This window comes from Lingula anatina, chromosome 6, assembly GCF_051362555.1.
Source record: "Lingula anatina isolate TDL-2025a chromosome 6, LinAna3.0, whole genome shotgun sequence".
In the NCBI taxonomy this organism is placed as follows: domain Eukaryota; kingdom Metazoa; phylum Brachiopoda; class Lingulata; order Lingulida; family Lingulidae; genus Lingula; species Lingula anatina.
Window position 1 is genome coordinate 24,594,762 of NC_141772.1, and position 23,304 is coordinate 24,618,065.

Below are 23,304 nucleotides of genomic sequence, written 5' to 3' on the forward strand. Positions count from 1 at the left end.
AAATAAAAAAGGCGTTTTGGCCTATTGAAAGATCATGCATGATCATATGTCCAGATTAGTAGGCCTAAGTTTCGATATTAGGCCTACAATATTTCTTTTATCATATTATTTTAGGCCTATTAGCTAGTAGGCCTAACTATTTTAATCTTGTATGGGACTATCTAGACCTATTCAGAATCGGGCTTAACTTTTTTTAATGGGGTTATTTTATTGTGGTTGAAGTTAGATCTACAGTTCTACACCACACATGGATCCAAGGATAGGGGGAAGACACTGCAAGTAGGGCCTACGTTAGTTCAAGAAGTTGTAAAGAGACTTCTTGGTTATTTCTTTGTCAAGGAGACCGTCTTCTAATGAGTCTAATCTCTGGCTGACTGCATGCCTGCAGTAGGCTATACTGGGGTAGGTCTAATTAAATCATTAAGGCATAACCGATATCAGGGGCGGATCCAGAGATATTTCCTGACAGTCTTCCAAATTATCTCTGTTGATCCGTTCTTCATTTTTGACCGTCTTCCGACAGAAAAAATTAGATAGGCCTACCCGCCAATGTAAACTTGAAAATCTGACCGTCTTCCGGAAGACCCAGAAGACGCCCTAAATCCGCCCCTGGATATAGGCCTATATAGGTCTCTTATGTCCTGATCTTTGACTGAATGTTACACTGGGCGAATTTTTTCTTATTAAGTAGCCCCTAAATTTATTTCTTGTATGCCTGATTTTAAACTTTTAAAAACCGGTCTTCATGTAGGCCTATTTGCCTCATACCGGCCTTATGGCATTGGTTTGGGTTAATAATTTAATCGTGACGCGTATTAAATATGAAAATCTAGCATTGATGTCTAAATGCACAGATTTAACACTATAAAACAAGCTAGTATTCAAGCATAGTTATGTCAGTGTTATGGGCATATGTACGCAACAAAGTCCTATCGATTGATGAAACAATCTCAGTAAACTAGACACCTGCCATTTCCAAGTATTATCAACTGGAATATTTGCAAGCTGCTCCTTAGACAAATGCGCTGATTGCAAATCTGTTGTCAACGAAAAACACGCATATACTTAACAGTAATGGTTAAAATACTGCTTTGAAATGCAGACATATGGAACTTATAAAATAAAATGTCACCGAGATTTTAATTTCCGAATCGGTCATTGTGCCACAGGCTACAATGCTTCTTAGTTACCTAGCAACACCTGACACTTATCAATCTTCCGCAAGCACTATTTAACGATCCTGAATAGGTGTCGCAAGAATGTGCCCAAGCGGCACTTCTATTTATTCAGAGTCCCTTATATTCATTATCAAGGTCACTTTGCAAAGGTAAGTTCACGAACTGCATAAAACCGTATTGAAGCGTCGATGTTCTTTTGTTGCGGATTAATTTGCTTGAGGGGCTTCGTGACGTCATTTGGCCTGTATCATGACTTGAAGTGAATGTCAACAGCAAGAGGTAAGTAACAGGTCGATGTACAACTCTCCCGAATGTGCAACCATGATTTGAATTAATGACTTAACGAAAAAGTTGAATGAGTTGATGAAGACAGTGAAGGTTTACTTTTCCAGTGAATAATCTGCATGGTGGACAGTGTCACAGCATGAGTTTGGAAGTAATTGTTCCGTCTGGGTTGACAGACTTGCTTACGCCGTTCGTAGTGGCTGTCCTGCGAGATGGACCGGACGATTTGGTGGATTTTGCTGCAAATTACTTCAATGAACTCCGAGAAAAGAGGCAGGGAACGCTACCAGGAATGGGAAGGGGAGTTCGTTTTGTCCCTGGTTCCGACGATGAAGCCATGCAAACGGACTCTGACGATGAACCAATGCCAGGTGAGAGTGAACGCAAATCTGTTGTCAGCACTCATTTGTTGTACAAGTGATATAAACCGCAATAAGTCGTTAGGAACACCAGTAATTATATCGCTGTACAAAGGTAATTGGTTCGAAGTTTTGTTGAAAGGTGTATAAGTCTCCAATTTGACATTTTGCCCCAGGTTACATCGCCCAGCCAACCAAAGGCTGATAACTTACTTGATAAAGAAAAAAATCCCTTCTCTCAGTGAAAACCAGATTTCAGCACAGGTGGAGGAGAACATGTGGTTCAGTACTTTGTGTAAATATTGTGCCAGTCTTGTAACATCCCACAGAATTTTCTCCTCAAATAATTGCAAACAGCTCTAGGGTAAACAAGACAGCATCTTCAAATAATTGATGTAATAATGTACTCCCCCATGAATTACTTCTCGCTTTGAACAGTTATAGACTAACGAATACTGAATACAATAACACAATATGTGCTTGTTTTTTTCAAAAAAGATTAAGAATATAAGCATGTCATTATAAAAAGGGATGCATAGTGTAATTACTTTATTCCATCTTCTATTTATAAATAAAAAATAACATAAAGCCTGTCATATAGAAAAGAAAGACCTCATAAACCCTTGAAAGCTCATGATTTCGATTAGCATTTCTTTCATTTTGTTTGGATTATATGAAATGCCAGTTCTCTCAATCTTTTAATCTGTCAGTTTTCAGATGTTGATGTTTCATCTTGATCAGCTCAGTTGGAAGGTCTTGTTCAGTATCAAAATAAAAGAATTGGCATAAAGTTGGTCGAGAAAAGATTAATCGGTATAGAAATGGGATCTTGATATTCTTAAACTGCATCTTCTAGTTATTGATCATGTTCTAATGGGATTGTTTTCATTTTACTGATTAAGTTGGGAATTTCATGTTTCTAGATTAGCTGTATACAGTTGTATTGAACAGATGGGCATCCTTGATTGGATTTGAATTGTTATTATCCATGCTATGGGAAGAAGTTCACTTCATACCATTGGATGCAGGAGTCATTTAAACTTGGTGTTTTGGTAGTATACTGATAGCTGGAATTCATAGTATTTCTAATAATTGTGTCTCTAGTACAGGACGTAAGGAATTCATGTGTGAAAAGAGCCTAGGATTTTGGCTGTAGGTAATAGAACATCAAATATTGAACAGACCAAATTGAAGATTGGCCTGCTGCTGGTAGAGAATAGATTTTTCTTAAGACACAAGTTAGTTCCTTGCTTTGTGCTTAGCTATAAAGTTAGCTTAACGTGGACATGACGGAGGTTTGTGATGCGGCAGATGGGTGTGTCAAGCAGCGAGAGAGACGGGGGGCTGTCGATTCCGCAGTAGGTAAGATGCTGTACTCTGGACAGAGTCAAATGTCAGCTTTATACATTTCTAAAGCATGGTTGTAAGTACTCTAAATATGAAATATTGACTTCTGCAGGCTACCCATGTTCGAATTATATTCCTGATCATTTGTCACAGTATGTTTATCTCAGAAACTGGCATACTGTTTAATTGTTTTTCCTGGTGCCATAGCAATGCAGAAAATATACTTTGGGAAATAATTTGAATCACATAGGCAACATTATATGCCTTTCTTTCATGTTTTTTAATTGAGATATACAGACTCGCATTTCTATGCTGCCTAAGGCATTAGGTGTCATTAGATTGTATGCCAGCATTTACAACTGTTTAAGGGATATTCCGTCCATTAACACCTGTGATAGTTTCCCCAGATGTAGACATTTGATCTTGATTACATTTGAGACGTAGGTTTAAAAGAATTGGATGATTTTAGTTGCTATTTTGTTACTATAGGCTAATTATAGGTTCACCCAAGAGGACACGGGGTGGTATATTAAGGTTAAGTAGCCATAGTGTTCAGATCAATCAACCGTTTCCTGCAGTTTCACTGTCAATAGTTCATCATTTTCCACCATTTTCATCTTGTCAGTAGAAATTTGTACAGCGTTTAGAAAGATCAATCTTCTCCTTCAATACTCTCTGCTGTGTTGTTTACATATCTGTCTGTCTTGCCGTATAAATAAACCTGTACTGGTGAGATAAAGCCAATGGTTTGTTTTATAATCAGAGATCACCTGTACATTTTACATCCGTCTAAGTGCAGTTGGTGTGCCTGGTAGAAATGGATTTTTAAATAAAGCAAGTTCTGACAGCTAAATCCTAACCACCAGAGGTTTAATTAAAGCACATAAAAAGGGACCACTCTTTTGGACTTACAACAGTACGAGTTTTATGGTTGTGTTCTCGAGATATAAAAATAACACAGCCTATTTCCTACAGGTTTTTGCTTTATTTCTACTCTCTGTAAAATTCTGTAATATGTCAGCAAAATGTCTATAATCCATTATTTTACAGTTGAAATGTGAATGTGTTGTCTTAACTGAAATCATATATGGTTCCTTAACATTTTATCTTAGAGTGGTTTCAAATTTAAACAAAACATGTAGTGAAGTTTAAATCCTTTTAGCATTGTAAGATACTAAAGGCATTGAATGATTGTTAATGAATTACCAAAAAAAAATGGTTTTTTGAAACCTTAAACTCATCATACTAGCAAATGTATGATTTGTATGATGGACCCAGGATTTAATAATAAATATTGCTGCCCCAGACCTTTAATTTATATTCTGAAAAATGAAAATGTTGGTGTTTAGTGAGGTGTGAGGTGATGATTATGGCATGTATGTATGCTATACAAAACAACTTTACTTAATATGTAGTGTTATGTTATGTACTCAGCAGTTTTATAATATATCCCCTGTAAGTGAAGTATTAGATTAAACATCCTCTTAGTTTTGTTGCATATCTCTTATAATGCCAGTGAAGAATCTGCAGATATTGAAATACACCTTTTGAAATAATGTTTTATTTATAATCAGGCCCTTTTTTTCAGTATTACCAAAAATATGCTCTCATCTCAAATTGATTTCATTGTTAAGTAAAAAATACACCTTATATTTTGTAGCCTATGCAATAGAATTAGAGCAGTTGTACACCAGTCCAAGGCTTGTGGTAGGGCACTCATAGTTTACATAACTCCATGTCTCTGTGCTTTTATTCCAAATGTTATTTTTACTTGAGTTCCTATCAGTTGCATTTCATATATTTCAAAGGTTGTTCTCAATTTTGCCTGCATATTGGTTGAGTAAAGCGTATCTTGTCACAAGTTTTGTCTGGTCTAAATAGATAAGATAATGTTACAACAACCTTGAAGGGCCTGCGTTGATTACACTGGCAGATGAAGTGTATATAAATAGTGATATATAAATGGTGCCAGTTTCAATGAATCATTAATAAATTCAGCATTTCTAGGTTGTTAGGGACTTGATAGAAATTTTTCATATTGTCTGTGGACAGGTAGTGAACTGTGCCACTGGCTGCATAGTTTAATCTTTTTATTCACTAACTATTGGGAAAACAATAAAGTGGGCCTGTTAATAATGCATGGAAATTGTTGCCTTTGATGAAGATAATTTTGTAAAGTGGTACAACTGAAGAGCTTTGAGGATGTTTCTCTTTCAATTTACTAAAAAGTGTATTTAGCAGCAGTACTATGTGTGCAGGGTTTTGTATTCTATTCAGACAGTGAGCTGAAGAGGGCCAAGCAACTTGATGGATTTGTAGACTGCCAGGCAATTTCTAACTCAGTGGAAGCTAAATTGTTGTGGATTTTTTAAACACTACTGATACATGGATAAAATCTCTGTTAACTTTTGTGCATGAAAAGATTACACCCAAGTCTTGGGAAAACAAAACTCTATTGTTTATCTTTATTTTTCAGTGAGTTGAACGTTGTAGAATATTAGATAATAAATAGAAAGAAACAGTTAAGATTTTTTCTTTATTTAATAAATGACAAAAATAAGAAAAAATAAATAAATAAATAAAATCTTGAATATGCTGCCTTTGGTATAAGCTGATTTGAAAAATTGTGGAGAACCTAACTCTTCTTTTACATAAATACTTTACATGGCTTTTTGTAATGAGGTGTTATATTTTTTATGTTTGAGATGTGAGAAATAATGCAGAAGGCATTTGTAAAGAGAAAATGATACATAAATGATTCAGCATATGCTATTTATGGATGATAATTGTAGTAGACTTTAGTACCAGGCAAATGATTTGTTTCTTGCAGATCAAAAGCTGCAAAGCCAAACAAAATTACTACTATTGCAAGTTTTGAATATATGATGTAGGTAATGCCTAATGCTGCCCCAATTGATTTAATACCATGAAAAGACTACATAGTGAGGGCTGTCTAGTGAGTCTCTGTCGGAGTCTACCAGATAAGTTGTATCACTGAGCCAGCTAAGTTATGACAACAGAATTCATTTATTTCATGGTTGAGTGTTCACCAATGCAGATTGGTGTGGTGAAATAACAGCCTGTGTCAACAAACAGGTGGGCCAGATTGCATGGACACTTGCTAGAAATTATTCTCTGGTCTATTCTTATGTTACAAGTTCTCCTTTGTGGCACCTAGACCTCCCCTGATGTTCACATATATATATATATATATATATATATATATATATATATATATTTGAATTATTGGGAGAACCATATGTTGGTCACATTCACTCCAAATCTAGCCAGTAAGTGCACTCTATCAGAATTCTGAAGAGAGCAGGTTTTTCACCTCATGACTCTGAAAATTAACATGTCAGATCTAAAACCTGGCCTAGAAGTTCTGCTGTTCAAGTGTGCCACACTGGATAGAAGTTCTGCTGTTCAAGTGTGCCACACTGGATAGAAGTTCTGCTGTTCAAGTGTGCCACACTGGATAGAAGTTCTGCTGTTCAAGTGTGCCACACTGGATAGAAGTTCTGCTGTTCAAGTGTGCCACACTGGATAGAAGTTCTGCTGTTCAAGTGTGCCACACTGGATTGACAAAATGCCAAACTGAAAATATTGAATCCGTCCAGAGACTCTGCAACTGGTAAATTTTGTATCTTTACAAAGTAGGTGTGATGGTCCATGGAAAATGTTTGAATGTATGCATACAGAAGGAAAACGCTATGTCTGCAATGAGTCTTTGGCACTGAGAAATTCTAGTGTATAAACTATGTTCCTTAGAACAGTTTTGAAAACATAAATTGCCAAATTTGATATTTCAAATTATGAATTCTTCTTGAATGTTTTTAATGGATGATTTTTTATTTATAGTTACATTTCACTCTTTTAAAGTACAATCAAGTATTATTATTTTTTTTATGAGGATATTAATAACATTTTTAATATCATGGTTTTTGAACAGAGTTCAGTTGATATGCATATAAAATTCACGTTACCCTCTCACAAAAGTGACCAAGCTAATGAACTGTGTTTTCTGTACATTTACATTATACAAGTTAAAGCTACACTCCACATGCAGCCTTTTTACTCCACTTTGTGTGGATTTTATTGAAAATATTACTGCTGCACTACAAGTGTGCTGAGTAGATGGAAAGTAATAAAGTAAATGGGAGCTATCAATGCCTATTATCTTATAACAAATGATGAAGAACCAGCAGGGAGTGACTTTTGTCTTGTGTGATGGTCTGATATTGGATTCAGTCTGGCGTCCAGTTAACACCCAGACACTAGGCATTAATTCACTGCCCTCGGGTCTTCTTCCTGGCTTCTACATATACTCCATGCCAGTGTCCAGATCATTGCTGCTGTGGCGTCCAGTTAACACCCAGACACTGGGCATTAATTCATTGCCCTCAGGCCTTCTTCCTGGCTTCTACATATACTCCATGCCAGTGTCCAGATCATTGCTGCTGTGGCGTCCAGTTAACACCCAGACACTGGGCATTAATTCATTGCCCTTAGGTCTTCTTCCTGGCTTCTACATATACTCCATGCCAGTGTCCAGATCATTGCTGCTGTGGCGTCCAGTTAACACCCAGACACTGGGCATTAATTCACTGCCCTCAGGTCTTCTTCCTGGCTTCTACATATACTCCATGCCAGTGTCCAGATCATTGCTGCTGTGGCGTCCAGTTAACACCCAGACACTGGGCATTAATTCACTGCCCTCAGGTCTTCTTCCTGGCTTCTACATATACTCCATGCCAGTGTCCAGGTCATTGCTGCTGTGGCGTCCAGTTAACACCCAGACACTGGGCATTAATTCACTGCCCTCAGGTCTTCTTCCTGGCTTCTACATATACTCCATGCCAGTGTCCAGATCATTGCTGCTGTGGCGTCCAGTTAACACCCAGACATTGGGCATTAATTCACTGCCCTCAGGTCTTCTTCCTGGCTTCTACATATACTCCATGCCAGTGTCCAGATCATTGCTGCTGTGGCGTCCAGTTAACACCCAGACACTGGGCATTAATTCACTGCCCTCAGGTCTTCTTCCTGGCTTCTGTATGGAGTCCATGCCAGTATTCTGGCTGTAGTAATACATTCTAGTCCATCTCATTGCCTCCATGCTGGAATTAGTGGCTTGGATCATTTTGTTCCTCTTATTTGTGAAAGTTCTATGGATTTTGGTGAAAACTGAAGTGAGGGAGATCTTGGTGTTAAACAGGTTTCTAAAGATTAGGTTGTGTTCAAAGAAATTCAACTGATACCTAGCCGGGGGCTTGAACCTTGAATTTGACGTTTTTTAAAATGTCATTACACCTTTTTAAACACAGAATTGTAGTTATCACTTTACACCCTGAACTCTGCTTCCATTAGATGCTCATACCTCACTTAATTTTGGCATAAACTGTTAAAGCATATGCTGCATATATAGTCAGCAATTGCCACACAGAATGTCTAATGTATAGCAACATAAATATAGAATCACTCTGCATTTAGTGACTCTCTTCACTGACTGTGGTGCAATTAACCATTCAGTACATTTTACTCTGGGTCTGTTACCAGTGATCTTAATAAATGAAGCATAGTTTGACATCTGGAATTGACTGCAAACGCTATGATTCACAAAAGACGATAATTTTTAAGAGTCAGCACTAAAGTTATGACAATAGGAATAATGTTATAAAAAGAGTTTACTATTTTATTTAATAAACTGTGAAAATATTTAAATTGAGCAAACATAGATTGAAAACTGACTTACAGATTACCCATCATCTCCATTTGATTTACATGTTTTGTATCTTTTATGTCATCAGTGTTTGGTTGCATGTACACCTTTTATGAATTCATCTTCTACAGCAATAAACTAATATAGCCTTTGGCGTTTCCACTCTTTGCTTTACATGGAATAAATGTAGGAGTTAGTAATGTAGATGTTCTTATGGCTTCATAAACTTTTGTACATATATATGTGTGTATCTAGAGGCCTCTGTATACTTTGTGTAAATACCATTAAAATATCTTCAAATATTACTGGTATAGTCTCAGTTCTAGTCAGTTATATTTCAGTACATTACTGGTCAGACTTCCCTTCAGTCTCAGTTCTAGTCAGTTATATTTCAGTATATTACTGGTCAGACTTCCCTTCAGTCTCAGTTCTAGTCAGTTATATTTCAGTATATTACTGATCAGACTCCCTTCAGTCTCAGTTCTAGTCAGTTATATTTCAGTACATTACTGGTCAGACTCCCTTCAGTCTCAGTTCTAGTCAGTTATATTTCAGTATATTACTGATCAGACTCCCTTCAGTCTCAGTTCTAGTCAGTTATATTTCAGTACATTACTGGTCAGACTCCCTTCAGTCTCAGTTCTAGTCAGTTATATTTCAGTACATTACTGGTCAGACTCCCTTCAGTCTCAGTTCTAGTCAGTTATATTTCAGTACATTACTGGTCAGACTCCCTTCAGTCTCAGTTCTAGTCAGTTATATTTCAGTACATTACTGGTCAGACTTCCCTTCAGTCTCAGTTCTAGTCAGTTATATTTCAGTACATTACTGGTCAGACTTCCCTTCAGTCTCAGTTCTAGTCAGTTATATTTCAGTACATTACTGGTCAGACTTCCCTTCAGTCTCAGTTCTAGTCAGTTATATTTCAGTACATTACTGGTCAGACTCCCTTCAGTCTCAGTTCTAGTCAGTTATATTTCAGTATATTACTGGTCAGACTTCCCTTCATCAGTATCAGTTCTAGTCCGTTACATTCAGCTTCAGTATCATGTTATCTGGTGGTCAATGTGGGCCAGGTTAGATGTGCTGTGTTTATTCTAAAGTAACCTATAACTTATTACTGCAGTATTCAGTCACAGGAGATAAGGGGTCTTTCACTGATAGGAATGTTTGTTTAGATCCTGAGAAGGGTAGAGGTTGTCCTTATGTAGAGGGAGTGGGAAGGTTTAGAGGAAAGAAGTCAGCTTACCAGTGGTGATTGTAGCTTTAATCTGGTTTAATAGAGACAAATACATGTAATAAGACAAATAAGTGGCACTATATCTTAATTTAGCCAGGACATTTCTTCAGAAAATATTTTCCCGTGTTGATATTTTATTGGAAGTCCATACATTTCAAGATGAAGAGAGATGAGAGTTTTGAGGATGAAGATATTTTCGATGAAGGTATTTTAAGCATATTAAATATACCTTTTGAGCTTTTTGCATTTTTTTCTTTGATATACCATAGTTTTAAACAGCTTAACTTTAAAGTATATTTCCAATGAAGTAGATATGTTTTAATTCTTGAGTAGACCTTCTGACAATAAGATATCAACCCCCTTCCCAGTATCCTTGGGTTGACCTTCTGACAAAAAGATGTCAACCCTTTTCAATATCCTCAAGTTGACCTTCTAAAACAAGATGTCAACCCCTTCCCAATATCCTCAAGTTGACCTTCTGACAAAAAGATGTCAACCCTTTTCAATATCCTTGAGTTGACCTTCTAAAACAAGATGTCAACCCCCTCCCCAATATCCTTAAGTTGACCTTCTAAAACAAGATGTCAACCCCCCCCCCCCCCCAATATCCTTGAGTTGACCTTCTGACAATAAGATGTCATCAATCCCCCCACCCTCGTAATATTCATGAGAACAACCCTTCTCCCCAATGGGAAGACCAGGTTAGTTTCATTTTCACATTTGAAACAAGGTATTCTCTCTTTTCCATAATTTTTTTCTTTCACTAACTTAAATGGTTGCTTTTAGAAACTAAGCAATAGACAAGTTTTACATTGATCTTAAGTGAACCAGTTTAGCAGCTTATAACATGTGTGCCTGCTCGTGTGCACATGTGTGATTTTTGGCCTCTTTTACTCTTTTCAGATTTTTTTTTCAAATTGTAGCTGGAAATGCAGATGTAGGAGTTTGATAACATGTCTTCAGTCAATATCACAAAGATGTTGGTAGTAAATTAAGGTCAGAAAGTTAATGTACCTAACAATGGATGCTGTGTTTTATTTATGCCCAGAATATCGACTGTTGTAGGAGAAATTCAATATTCTTTGATTTTATGTTTTGTGTCCTCTTACAAGTGTACACGATCATGGTATTTGTGTGCATTGTGACTCAACTCGAGCTGTTTTAGACTGTGCTATGTTATATTTCTCCAATTTAACTTTGTTTTATTTTCTGAAAAAAAACTTACAAAAGTCAATATTCTCGTCAATAAATGCAATCTGTAGGTGTCTCTGCCTGTTTTGATTAAAAATACTTTGTTTTTTATCTGATGTTTTATTAATATGAAGGACCTAGGGTGGATAATGATAACAGTTGAGATTATTTACAATATATGTGATACATTGATTTGAATGTACTGACTGTACTCTCAGATTTTTACTGGGAAAATGGAATTAGAACATTGTTAACACTGTTGGACAAAATATTTTTCAGACTTTACGAAAGGCCAAAAAATCTGTCAGACATTCGGTCTGACAAGCTTGAAAATTCTGTCAGACCGAAACAAAATCTGTCAGACCGAAGTAAAATAATAGAAATGTGAACCATTATTCATGTTTTCATGTGTATTTTCTAACGTTTTAAATCACTGACATTAATTCAAATATTAAATTTTTGATATATATTTATTTGTAAAAAAGTAAAATAAGAAAGAAAAACAAAAAAAAAAAAAAAAAATAGACAAAAAATTACTTGCATAACAAGTTGTTTTTTTTATTTAATGAAAAAGACGCTGTGGAATGACACAAGGACTAAAAACAATACAAGTATGAAGAATGTGTAGCTAGTAATATCAAATGTATGTGCATAAAAACGTCTGTTATTGTTAATCAGATAATGATTTCACACCTTGTTTTTGGCAAAAACATATGCATATTGAAACAGCACAATAAGGCAGTCTCTTTCATCCAATTGAAGCTTTTTTCCTCTCCTACAGATCACAAGTCCGCCAGGGCCTACCTTCTTTCCAATTTTACTGTAGTAAACTTCCGTTTCTCTTCCTCACTTCGTTTTTATTTTTTGCCACGCTTTGCATCAACGAAGTGTTTAAAGTTCAACAACGTCATTTTCTAAACAAAAGGCTTATCCATGAGTACTGTGTATGACTGATAATGAAGAAACAGAGGATCAAGTCTGTAAAACGCAAATAGCACGAGCACATGTGTTGCAGCCATTTTGTCGTGTAGGGGTATTACGAAAACGAAAACGAGACTGTACATTACATCATCCAGGAATCCCCCAACCTCAGCCAGTCACAAAATAGCATTTGTAAGTGAAACTGAGGTTAATAAATTATGTATAATTAGCTGGGAACTCCCCGAGATTTTCACCCCGTCTCTCTTTTCGAATGTAGTAAAATATATCGTCCAGAAAAGAAACAACAACGTATTCCTTATATTTACACATTCCCAGTCAGTTTGAAAACTCGCCGGACATACGGTCCGACGATATAGGATTTTTTATCGGACCGAGACGAAATTTTCCAGGCATGTCCGACGGTCCGACGCCTTTCGTAAAGTCTGATTTTTTATATCTGATTTTGTTGTTGTAGTATCTTTTTAATAGTTTAACAAGAGCAAGGAAAATTTATACCTTTTTTTGAGTACTTTTATTGCAGTTTTACTAGTGTGGTTGCAAAGGCGTTCAGTGTAATGCATGTAAATTCAGATACTAGTAGCAGTGAAAATAGGTTTATTCTTAGACAGAGAATAGGTCTGCCAATTTACAATGATAATTATTAATAGTTTTTGAGGCACTTACAAGTCATACAAAAAAAGGAAAGGAATATATGCAGTTCAGTTTTGTCGTTTTAGAAATTTTAAGGTTATACTGTGAGTAAATTAGATAAGTAAACTGTGACTCAGTCTTAGTTTTTTATTCCAAGGTAAAGAAGAACAAATGATTAAATGATAATTATATGTGTAAGTGATTTGGTTTTGTAAAAGGTGCAAGGTTTTTAACATCGAGGCACTGGCAATACCCCCAAGGTTGGCACCATTCCCTCACTTAACATTATCGGCCAAACTGTTGACATTAGTCCTGTTTATGGTCTGTTGTGGTGGAGTTTTGAACTTCCAACTCCATGTATTGCTATGGTAGCTGGGCTTCTCAAAGTAAGCAAAGATAATAGAAATGTAAAGGTGCTGACTTGGGGGAGGAAAGGGGGGGAGGGGGCCTTGAACCAGTAGGGATCAACATTTTATTAGACACATATTTAATAGTAAGTGTTATAGTCTTATAGTAAAAATATCAGGAATTGTAATCTGTGGTCACAATTAATTAGTTACGAACCACAGAATAGACAGGAAGATGCAGGTATGGCTAACCAGGTGTATAAGTTTATTATTGCTATCCATATCCAAGGCAATATAATGGTGAAGTGCCATGAACTATGGATGAACATAATGTGTCAGCAGTTGCCAGTCAGGTATGGTAGTGAGATTTAAGTGGGGTTCCAGGTGTTATTACTGGGAAATAGTGGCGCGGTGAAGTATGCTTCTTGGAGTTATTCTGAGCAGTGAGAAAAAGATGCATTTAATTGAAATCCTGGCTGGTGTAAGACAACTGATTTCTTCCCAACATCTTATTGGTTGGCTGTTAAGTCTCTGCAGGCATGGTATGCTAGGGAGTTGTTTATAGGAATTTCTTTACCTTCAGGTGGAGCAAAAGTGCAGAGAGAGGGAATGAGGGGTGTTTTTCTTTTTGTGGCTTTACGTTATTTTGCTTCCACTTTATGGCTGTAGACCCCTGCAGCCACTGGTGACATTATCATTGTGTTCAGTAGTGTGTGCCTGCAGCTGTGGGACTGTAGGCTGGATAAACTGCAGTTCCTGGACTACTCACTTCAGTACTGGTGGGTGTGGTGATCAGCTTACCTCAGTGTGGATACCCCTCTCCCTTCACTGGCTGGCCTCACTTCAGTACTGGTGGCTGTGGTGATCAACTTACCTCAGTGTGGACACCCCTCTCCCTTCACTGGGTGGCCTCACTTCAGTACTGGTGGGTGTGGTGATCAGCTTACCTCAGTGTGGACACCCCTCTCCCTTCACTGGCTGGCACATGGGGAGTGGATTCCTGACTGGAAGTGAAAGCAAGTGGTGAATACCTATCACTACAGTCTAGTGCAGAAGCTGTAAGAAAACCTGTGATCTGAGCTGGTTTGTAGACAGCATCTGAAGAGAACTGATCACCTGGTTGGAAAGGTGTTTTCACAGCAGTTGTCTTTGATTGGGCTGAGCTGCTGTAAACTTGTGTTTGTCATAGGGAGAGGAGCCACTGCTGCTGCTGCACTGGTATTGAGCTACAGTTTGTGTCAAGGAACAGATTGAGAGCCTTGTTTTCTGGATATGCAGTGAATTTTCATCCTTGCTGCAAGGTCTGACATCTATTTTGTACAAATTTGATTTGGAATTGGCATAATTAGTGAAGGGCAGAGAGCTAAAGCCTTGTAGATTCATATCTAATGTGTTACTGTAAAACTGCAATTTGACCAAAGGAATATGTTTTATATTTTGAGTGCTCTGCAGTGATTTCTCAGCTGTGCGCTATTTGTGTAACAGTAGACGTCTACCTATCCAAGTCGTGATTAGATGGAATTCAAGTCAGGTTTCAAAGTACTTAATGATGGCAAGGTAATAATTTCAAATTAAATCTGAAGCAGTCAATCTTATTTATGCATGGCCATTCTTTTCAAGGAAGGAGAATCTGGCCCTGAAATCCTTGAACTCCATAGCAGGAAGAAGAAAGATTTGATAGACAGCTGATTGCAAATCTTTAATAACACTTACTGGAAATGACAGTAGTTTTTTCTGGTCAACAGAGTGGCTGACTCCTTATTCTGCTGTCTCTGAACACAAGATACAGGGAATATTTATAACAAAAATAGACTACATACAGTATAGGGTTCATCATCTCTTAGCCTGTTCCACAGGGTCACAACAGAAGACTGGAGAGACGGAGAGCAAGAAATCATTGGTTATATTCTATTAGCTTAAGACCTCTAAGTGACAAGAAAAGATAGCCTGCTTCCTTATCTGTACAGTTCTGGACAGTTAATACTAACTGAGAAAGGCAAATTTATTTTATACAACATGGGTTCAATTTTCACTAAGTTAACTGCCTGGCGAAGGTCAGAACCCATTACTTCTCCTCCTAGTGTGGGAGAGGCACCTGCCACTGCAGAGGGAAAAGATCAAGGTAAAAAGGGATTTTTTTGGTAGCATGCATTTTACTCATACATTATTGCTTGTGCTTTGAAAAAGCTATTTTATTAGCATCTAAAGAAAGATACTTTTTAAGGATGATAGCTGGTGTCACTTTATCTGAAATTTTCTAAAAGATGAGATTCAGTGAAACATGCTTCTTTAATAATTTACAGAGCAATTATTGGATAGTATTGAACATTGTCATCTTCATTGTTAATGTCCTTATACTGTTTCTTCACCAGAGGTCCTGGTGTGATGTATGTTTGTGTGATCGTTGAACCAGAACATTTTGATATATAATATTGGTTGGGTCTGAAAATGGCAAGTTTGTCAGTTTTTGGTCAAATTATTATCATCACTATTATTTCTTTGTATTAAATTTGATGGGGGTGGGGGAGAAAGATAATATTTTTCTAAATTTTATTTATATATTATCTGTGCCTAATTTGTTTTACAAATAATGTCTTTAATGATCTTTTAAATAAAAAAAATATTGAATTTGCTTGTTAATACAAAAGTGACATTTTATAACTGCAAATTAATTATCATTTCTTTTGTATCCTGTCATTTTTTTTCTTTTTTTTTTTTTTTTCTCCATAATTGGATATCTAAGCATGAAGGCAGTGTGTTAATTGGAATCGGATATTTTTTCTGGTAGAAATTACCCCATCTTGATAGGTGATATAGGTGAGAAAAACAAAACAAATTATTTGTATACCTATAGGTAGTTGGATTCAGCAGAAATAAAAATTACCCTTTTGAAAAAAGTGTCTGGTATGATAAAATACACATTTGGTAAAGGTAAATGAGGTTTATTTTTGGTTTAAAAAAAGCTATTAAAAAGATTTTGATTGTGTTTTGGTTGATAACCTTGATTGATTTCAGCTGGGGTGTGGCTACTGTGATAATATTTGAAGAAAAAAAAACATTTATCTGAAGCACATGGACTCCTGAACACAAATCCACTTGACAATGTGTATAGTTAAAGGCTTGGATATCTTTGTTAATGCAAATGATGCAATTGCAATTAAAGTTGTATTGAAAATAACTAAGGTGTATCTCATTATCAGTCCTTGATGTTAACATAGGATTCACTCTCAAGGTGTATGGTATTATGTATTAAACTGGCCACATTCAGATAATTTTTTCTGGTTATAACCTTTTTTAGAAAAGCGCAGTAATAAGGTATCCTGGCAATAACAGCATGGAACTAGAAGAGTGAATTTTTTCTTACTGAGATATTTAGTGAAGAGGAGCTGTGCTGTATGCTACTAGAGCTGTGCAGTATGGCCTTTACTATTTACATTAATTGGAATTTATGACATTCTCAACCAGTGCATGCTCTAAATTGCCTTGCATAATGCATTTTATGGCAGTGATCTTCTATGTTTATTTTAGGGATTTGGCTCTTAGTAAACTAGTTTTCACATTTCTCTTTTCCTTTTTAAGAGAAAATTAAATTACACCTGTGAACACATATAAAGCATTTTAACAAGCAGTTTTTGGTGGTCTTCATAAGCCTAGTCTAAGACCACATTCCCAGAAATTAGATCGATCCAACTAGATCAACCTAACTCCCTGGGGGTTCATGTTAAATAGCTGTCAGCCGAGCGGGCACGAAAGTTAATTACCCCCTTACAGCTTGTAGTAGGCAGGACGGACATTTAAGCCAGATTATCTGACAGTAATCTAGTGAGACTCCCCATGGGGATAGATCGATCTAAATTCTATGGGAATGCACCCTAAGTTTTTATTTAAATCCCATCAGTCCTGCTTTCCCACAGAAAAAGTGTCTATAAATTTTTTCAGCGCTTGTTCATTATTTTCTCTTGACAGTATTTTTTTTTTTTGTGCATGTTAAAAAGACATTGTTTATGCCTTGTTTCTTCCATGTATTGTGCAGCATCATCTGCACCTTTCAGTGTGGGCTGCAGGTGCAGGGCATTAAGAATAATGGATTTAATGGATGACAATGCTTTCTGATGTTACGTATTAAGTCCCTTTAGGCAGATAACAGCTATCCTAATTGTTCACATCTCAATATCCTAGTGCTAGAGGCGCATTTAGTGGTTTTTGTAAGAAACCCAGTGAGTGCTTATTGCATGGTTTCATTTGGATGGGAAGTTACACTTCTCTCTTAGCTCTTTGCAAGTTAGTTACACAGTTTAACAAATCGTCCTGCCAATTAAAAAATAATCAAAAACAGACAAGCTTTATGTACCAGTAGTAGAATGTAAGGCTAAGTGGGCCATTGTACCTTGAATTGTATAGATTTTTTTTCTCCTTAATGATACTATTCCATTGTTTGACATCCTCTTCAGCATGTGGCCCTAGACAAAACATCAGGAGCAACGGATGTTGTATTCTTGACTGCTGGCTGTCATCTCACATGAGGGAAAGACTTCATTATGAACACTTCATTTCAGCCTGTCTCTTGGCAGCTTAATCAATAGGTCACCTATTAAGGCAAAACTGTTTGACATTAAAAGTTACATCCACCTTGATGGTTGAAAGAAGTTTGGTTGATTGGTTCCAGTTTCCATGGAGGTTGCAATATTGGTAATTTCTAAAAGGAAAAAAAATTCTCTCTCTTTTTTTATTTTTTTAGCTGAAAGTTAAATTGTTATGACCACAATAACTTTTTACACAAACAAGCAGTAGTAGAGTAATTACTCAATCTTTTTAATGTAGGTAAAGTGTGAATTTTACGCCACTTTCTTTAAAGTTAAAATTACAACATTCCTATTGAGTATTAGCAACAAAATGAAATAAAGGCTACCTTATAGTTCTGTTCTGTGCAGTAAGTAAACCACAGATGCTGTATAGAAAAAGGAATATTGCAGTTATAAAATTGTCTGAAAATTTCACCATTAAAAAGAATGAGTAATTACTGTATTAGAAATGATATCAAGAGCTATCCGTGTAAACATGTTACATAAAAAGGTTCATTGCTAATTCATCAGCGGGTGTTTCAATGACAGGTGAGCTGCTGTCAAAGCAGGACAGTCTAGCAGCGTATTAGACTGGGTTCCCATCCCTAGATCGATCTAACAGGATCAGTCCATCTCCATGAGGTTCCTCGCTAAATTGCTTTCAGTTTAAGTGGCTTAGATGTCTGGCACGCCTGCTAAAGCTGTTAAACAATAAATAATTACACCCTATCGGCTTCAGTAGGCGTGACAGACATCTAAGCCGCTTAAGTTAATAGCAGTTAAGCGAGATAGTTTGATCCAAAGTTAGTACGATAGCGTCTGGGAATGGTCTATTATTTTCAGTGTAGTATGCCCACTGTGTCCTGCATGGATTGTTACAACTCCTTGCAGTCATGACTGAATGTAGGCCTTTCAAGTCTTGGCAGATTGTTGCCCATCTACTAGAGTTGATCCTAAAGCCTTTTGTGTCTCTTGTTATTCATGCACTGACCTAGACTTAAAGGCACCATATGATATATAGTATTATAACAAGATTTATCTGAATGATGAAGCCACAAGCCTAGAGATGTTTTAGTTACCATTTGATATAGTATAACCAGACTAATATAAATATTTCAGCCACAGGAAGGTCTTGATAAGTATCTTATAGTAGCCATTTCATATGTAGTATAACCAAACTATTCTAAATATTTCAGCCACATTAAGACCTAGAGAAGTGGTCTTGATTTGAAAACTTGGGCCAGTCAAACCTGGTATCAGATATTGTATAGATCTACATTTTGTCCTCCTATATCATTGGAGTTATGTATCCGTGGAAATATGATTGTGAATTGCGGGTAAAATTTGTTGAAAATCTACCAAATTGAATGATACTTGCTTATCTTATCAGCTTAGTGGTTTAATGGTATGATAAAATCTAATCTGATTTTTGCTGAGATCATCAGTATTATTCTGATTGTATCTCACCCAGTGTCCTGTAAGGCAGTCATTTCTGATGTGATAAAATCTCATCCAAGTCTTTTCTAACACAATGGGTTGGGTTATCTCACCCAGTGTCCTGTAAGGCAGTCATTTCTGATGTGACAAAATCTCATCCAAGTCTTCTCTAACACAATGGGCTGGGTTATCTCACCCAGTGTCCTGTAAGGCAGTCATTTCTGATGTGATAAAATCTCATCCAAGTCTTCTCTAACACAATGGGTTGGGTTAGCTCACCCAGTGTCCTGTAAGGCAGTCATTTCTGATGTGATAAAATCTCATCCAAGTCTTCTCTAACACAATGGGCTGGGTTATCTCACCCAGTGTCCTGTAAGGCAGTCATTTCTGATGTGATAAAATCTCATCCAAGTCTTCTCTAACACAATGGGTTGGGTTAGCTCACCCAGTGTTCTGTAAGGCAGTCATTTCTGATGTGATAAAATCACACCCAAGTCTTCTCTAACACAATGGATTGTGTTCTATGTTGGTTGTTAGTATGGCTGCTGTGAAGTGCCCTGTGTGAACCATGTATTCATGTAGAAGGTCATAGATGTAGTGAGACAAGTTGATAAGTGATTGACCAAACAAGGAGCATGCCATTTCCCTACTCGTGGCTCAGACCAAACAAGGAGCATGCCATTTCCCTACTCGTGGCTCAGACCGTACAGGTGCTTCTTTATTCCCTCCTCCATGATCTACCTCTCTGTACCTGGAATCCTTTCTTTTTTACTGTTGGTCTGTTTGTGATTTGTGTCTGACAGATTTCCGTCTATTTTTCTCTCTTATGTAAGCAGCTTTCTATCAGGATTGTAAGTACTCTCATGACCAAGTTAGCTGTAAGGTCAATGCAATTAAAAGTACACCTTAGTTAGAAATGAGTCCATAATACTTAATTATTAGAAATTGATGGTCATTTTGCTGTTAAACATTATGTAATATTGCATCAAAATTGAAAGGACCCTATTTTGAGCACTGCTTTCATAATGACCATTTAAGGAAAACCATGTTACTTATGATCAATCTTACTGAAAAGATTCATAGGACTGAAATGCAGCTTGAGTTGGAAAAACCAGTCTCATTGCTTTCTCTTCTGGAAGCAGTGCAGTTCTTTATGAAATTTTCAATTTTCATATACTGGCATATTTTATATGGGACTAAGAACTCCCACAGGCATGAAGCCAAATGGTAATCAAATTTTCTAAATGTCCATGTTTATAGTAGATACTTAAAAATTGTGGTAATTATACCATTAATCATTATGTAATATTTCGTCAAAATTTAAAAAAAAAAAAACTTTGTGCAATGCCACCACAAACATTGTGAAAAGAAAACTGTATTCCTTTTTATTTTGTCACTTATAAGAATGGTTCATATAATTGACATACAGCTCAAATTGCAATACAAGCTTGATTGGATTATAATTTTTTAAAAAATTTATGCAGTTTTTTTTTCTCATTCTGGCATTTTCAAAGTGTGAACTTGAACTCTCATGGGCCTGAGGCCTTGTGCTAGTTACACATTTTACTCATATCCATATTACCTGTTGTGCATATTTAATTTGGTGGTGACTTTGCAGTTACGCATAATGTATTATTACATCAGAATTGACAGTTGCCTATTCATTATTTTCTGCTTTTTGTCAGTACATTTGACAGCTCTGCTGCCTTATTTATTTAATGGAGTGACCTGCATGTATTAATTTTTTTTATCAAAATTAAGATAGTGTCTGCTATTGAAATAAGTTCATCATTTATTAAATGCAGTTGTGAACTGCAGCATGTAGTGTAAATGTAGTTATTGATGTAACCAGAGTGACTTGCTTATCAGGCTTCCTGGTGTTCAAACACTTAACTGCCTCCGTGGCTGTTTGTACTTCATAAAAGATTAAAAGAATAGCCTGTTATCTGAGGCTTAACTAGGCTGGGCTGGCTGCCCCTAACACAGTTAAGAGCATGCGGTGAAAATGGCTTTGCTGATTACAGACTGCTCTATTAGTTTGACTTTAAGTAATCAAAAGGCCAGACAAACTTAATATTTTGGTTAAATTTTGAGGAAGCTAGAATATTTTTTCAGTTGAAAAAATATTAGGTATTGGTTTGGTAAGTGGAAGATCCCAAGGAAAAATCTTAGAGCTGGTTGATGTTATTGTTTTTGAGCTGTAAATTAGCCCACACTGTAGATTTGAGTTTTTCCTTAGGTTCAATTGAAAGAAAAACTGACCCATCCTAAGACTGAGCTGCTATCCCTGTGTATACACAGTCGTCACTCGTTTATCAACTGATCAATTTTGACTGGCTTAATTAATAATCAGTCTGGTGATTTTCTTTAGCCGCTTGGCTTAAAAGGTTTTGTGAATAAATACTTATATGAGAGTTACAATGAGTACATAAAATAAGATAAAAAAAAAGTTAATTTAAAAGATAAAAACGTTGATTTTATGTTCTTTAAAAATCAGAAAATATTTTGATATTGGTTAATATCATAGCATTTTTTTCCTGTCTTGAATTGATTTAATCTCACATTTAGATGAAGTTGTGACCAAATAGTGCAGGAGGCCATGTGTAGTTTTAGCTCATGTGCTCAGTTTAGGAAGCAGGGGCCTTTCAGCCACTATATCATCCTGAGTACAGGTGTCAGGCATTGGGGAGGTGGGCCAAAGGAGGAAAGATGGTGGGGGTACTTGAATTAGAGGAATTGTACAGTCATCTTTTGTAGTTTCCCTAGTAATAAACCATGCCTAGTTACCATGGGCATTTACTGGTGAAACCAGCTTGCCAGATTATAATTATATTAAGAAAGGTCTAGCAGGTGTTCCCCCCACCCCCCTTGAAGGCCTCTGGTCAATGTTGGTGTGATCACAGTGTTAAGGTATCAAACCAGTTTTAAAAGCCACTGGTTTACGAACAGGTTGTTCTTCCATCATTATATTACCAGGAGCTATCCATGCCTGCTGATGGCTTGTGATCTATCATGAAGACAGCCCTGGAAGTCATTAGTATTGAGTAGTGATTGTCATGTGTATAATGTGACATACACAGGCAGAGAAACAGGTCTCTGTGCGCGCTAAGCCTGATTATCTTTCTAGAAATAATCCAGAGATATCTTAAACAACCAGGTGGACAGATGTTGTAAATGTCTGAGACAAGATGGGAATATCTTGCTCTAGCATGGTGCAGCCACATGACCGGGAGTCTCCAAGGAATGGAGAAGTCAGCAAAGATAATACCCTCCCAGTTGAACAACAGCAGGATAGCAGAGAGTTCTCTAATAGTCCTAACTTACCACCAGGTAGTAGATATAGATGTAAGAGTTCTCTAGTAGTCATAACTTACCACCAGGTAGTAGATATAGATGTAAGAGTTCTCTAGTAGTCATAACTTACCACCAGGTAGTAGATAAAGATGTAAGAGTTCTCTAGTAGTCCTAACTTACCACCAGGTAGTAGATATAGATTGTGGTCACTTACTAGTAATGGTAGATTATGGATAAAGACAGTTTTGACTTATCTAAATTGTGTTAATAGTTTAAAGATGTAATATTAACCGTGTTCATGATAATTCAGGTGCTTTTGAAGTTGCAGATATTGGTTTCTTATGGATGTGGTTGATTTGTTTAAGAGTGTTTTAAAAGCATTTCGCCAAGTTTCATACCAGAGCTTCAGTTGAAAGTTGGTATTTATCTGAAGACAAAATTTTTGTTATGTAATGGTTTTATCTTTAGTAGTCCACTAAGGTAAAGTTATTATTAATTTCAGACAAAAAAAACTTTTTATCTTTATCTATAAAATATGTCCAATAATGTCACTTAATTGGACTACAACACACTTATCTCGGGTTAAAGTAAACTGAATTTTTGTGTCAAAAAAATTACAACCATTATTCAACTTATGTTCTTTTTTGAAACTGTGACTCTCACTCAAGTTTTTTTTTTTTTTTTTTTTAACAAAAAAGGGAGAGGTGATTGTTGTTTGCTTTTGTCACTTTAAAGTCTGTTCAGTGAAACTTTTTAACAAATGCAATATG

The 23,304-nt window shown here is 36.4% G+C and overlaps 1 protein-coding gene across 4 annotated transcripts in view; it reads left to right on the plus strand.

Moving 5' to 3' along the window:
• The first annotated feature begins 1,313 nt into the window (after positions 1-1,313).
• The window catches only part of LOC106177110 (cAMP-dependent protein kinase type II regulatory subunit), a 49,269-nt gene continuing 27,278 nt past the window's right edge, over positions 1,314-23,304 (plus strand). Inside the window, exons 1-2 of one of the 4 annotated variants that reach the window (XM_087014796.1) lie at positions 1,314-1,457; positions 1,571-1,834. In XM_087014796.1, the coding sequence (XP_086870922.1) occupies positions 1,442-1,457; positions 1,571-1,834 (280 nt within the window). In that variant the 5' untranslated portion in view covers positions 1,314-1,441. Of the gene's footprint in view, positions 1,458-1,570; positions 1,835-10,083; positions 10,337-13,830; positions 14,543-14,861; positions 15,364-22,200; positions 22,571-23,304 lie in introns of those variants that run through there. The other 3 variants (XM_087014797.1, XM_087014799.1, XM_024076577.2) reach the window with 3 other exon arrangements.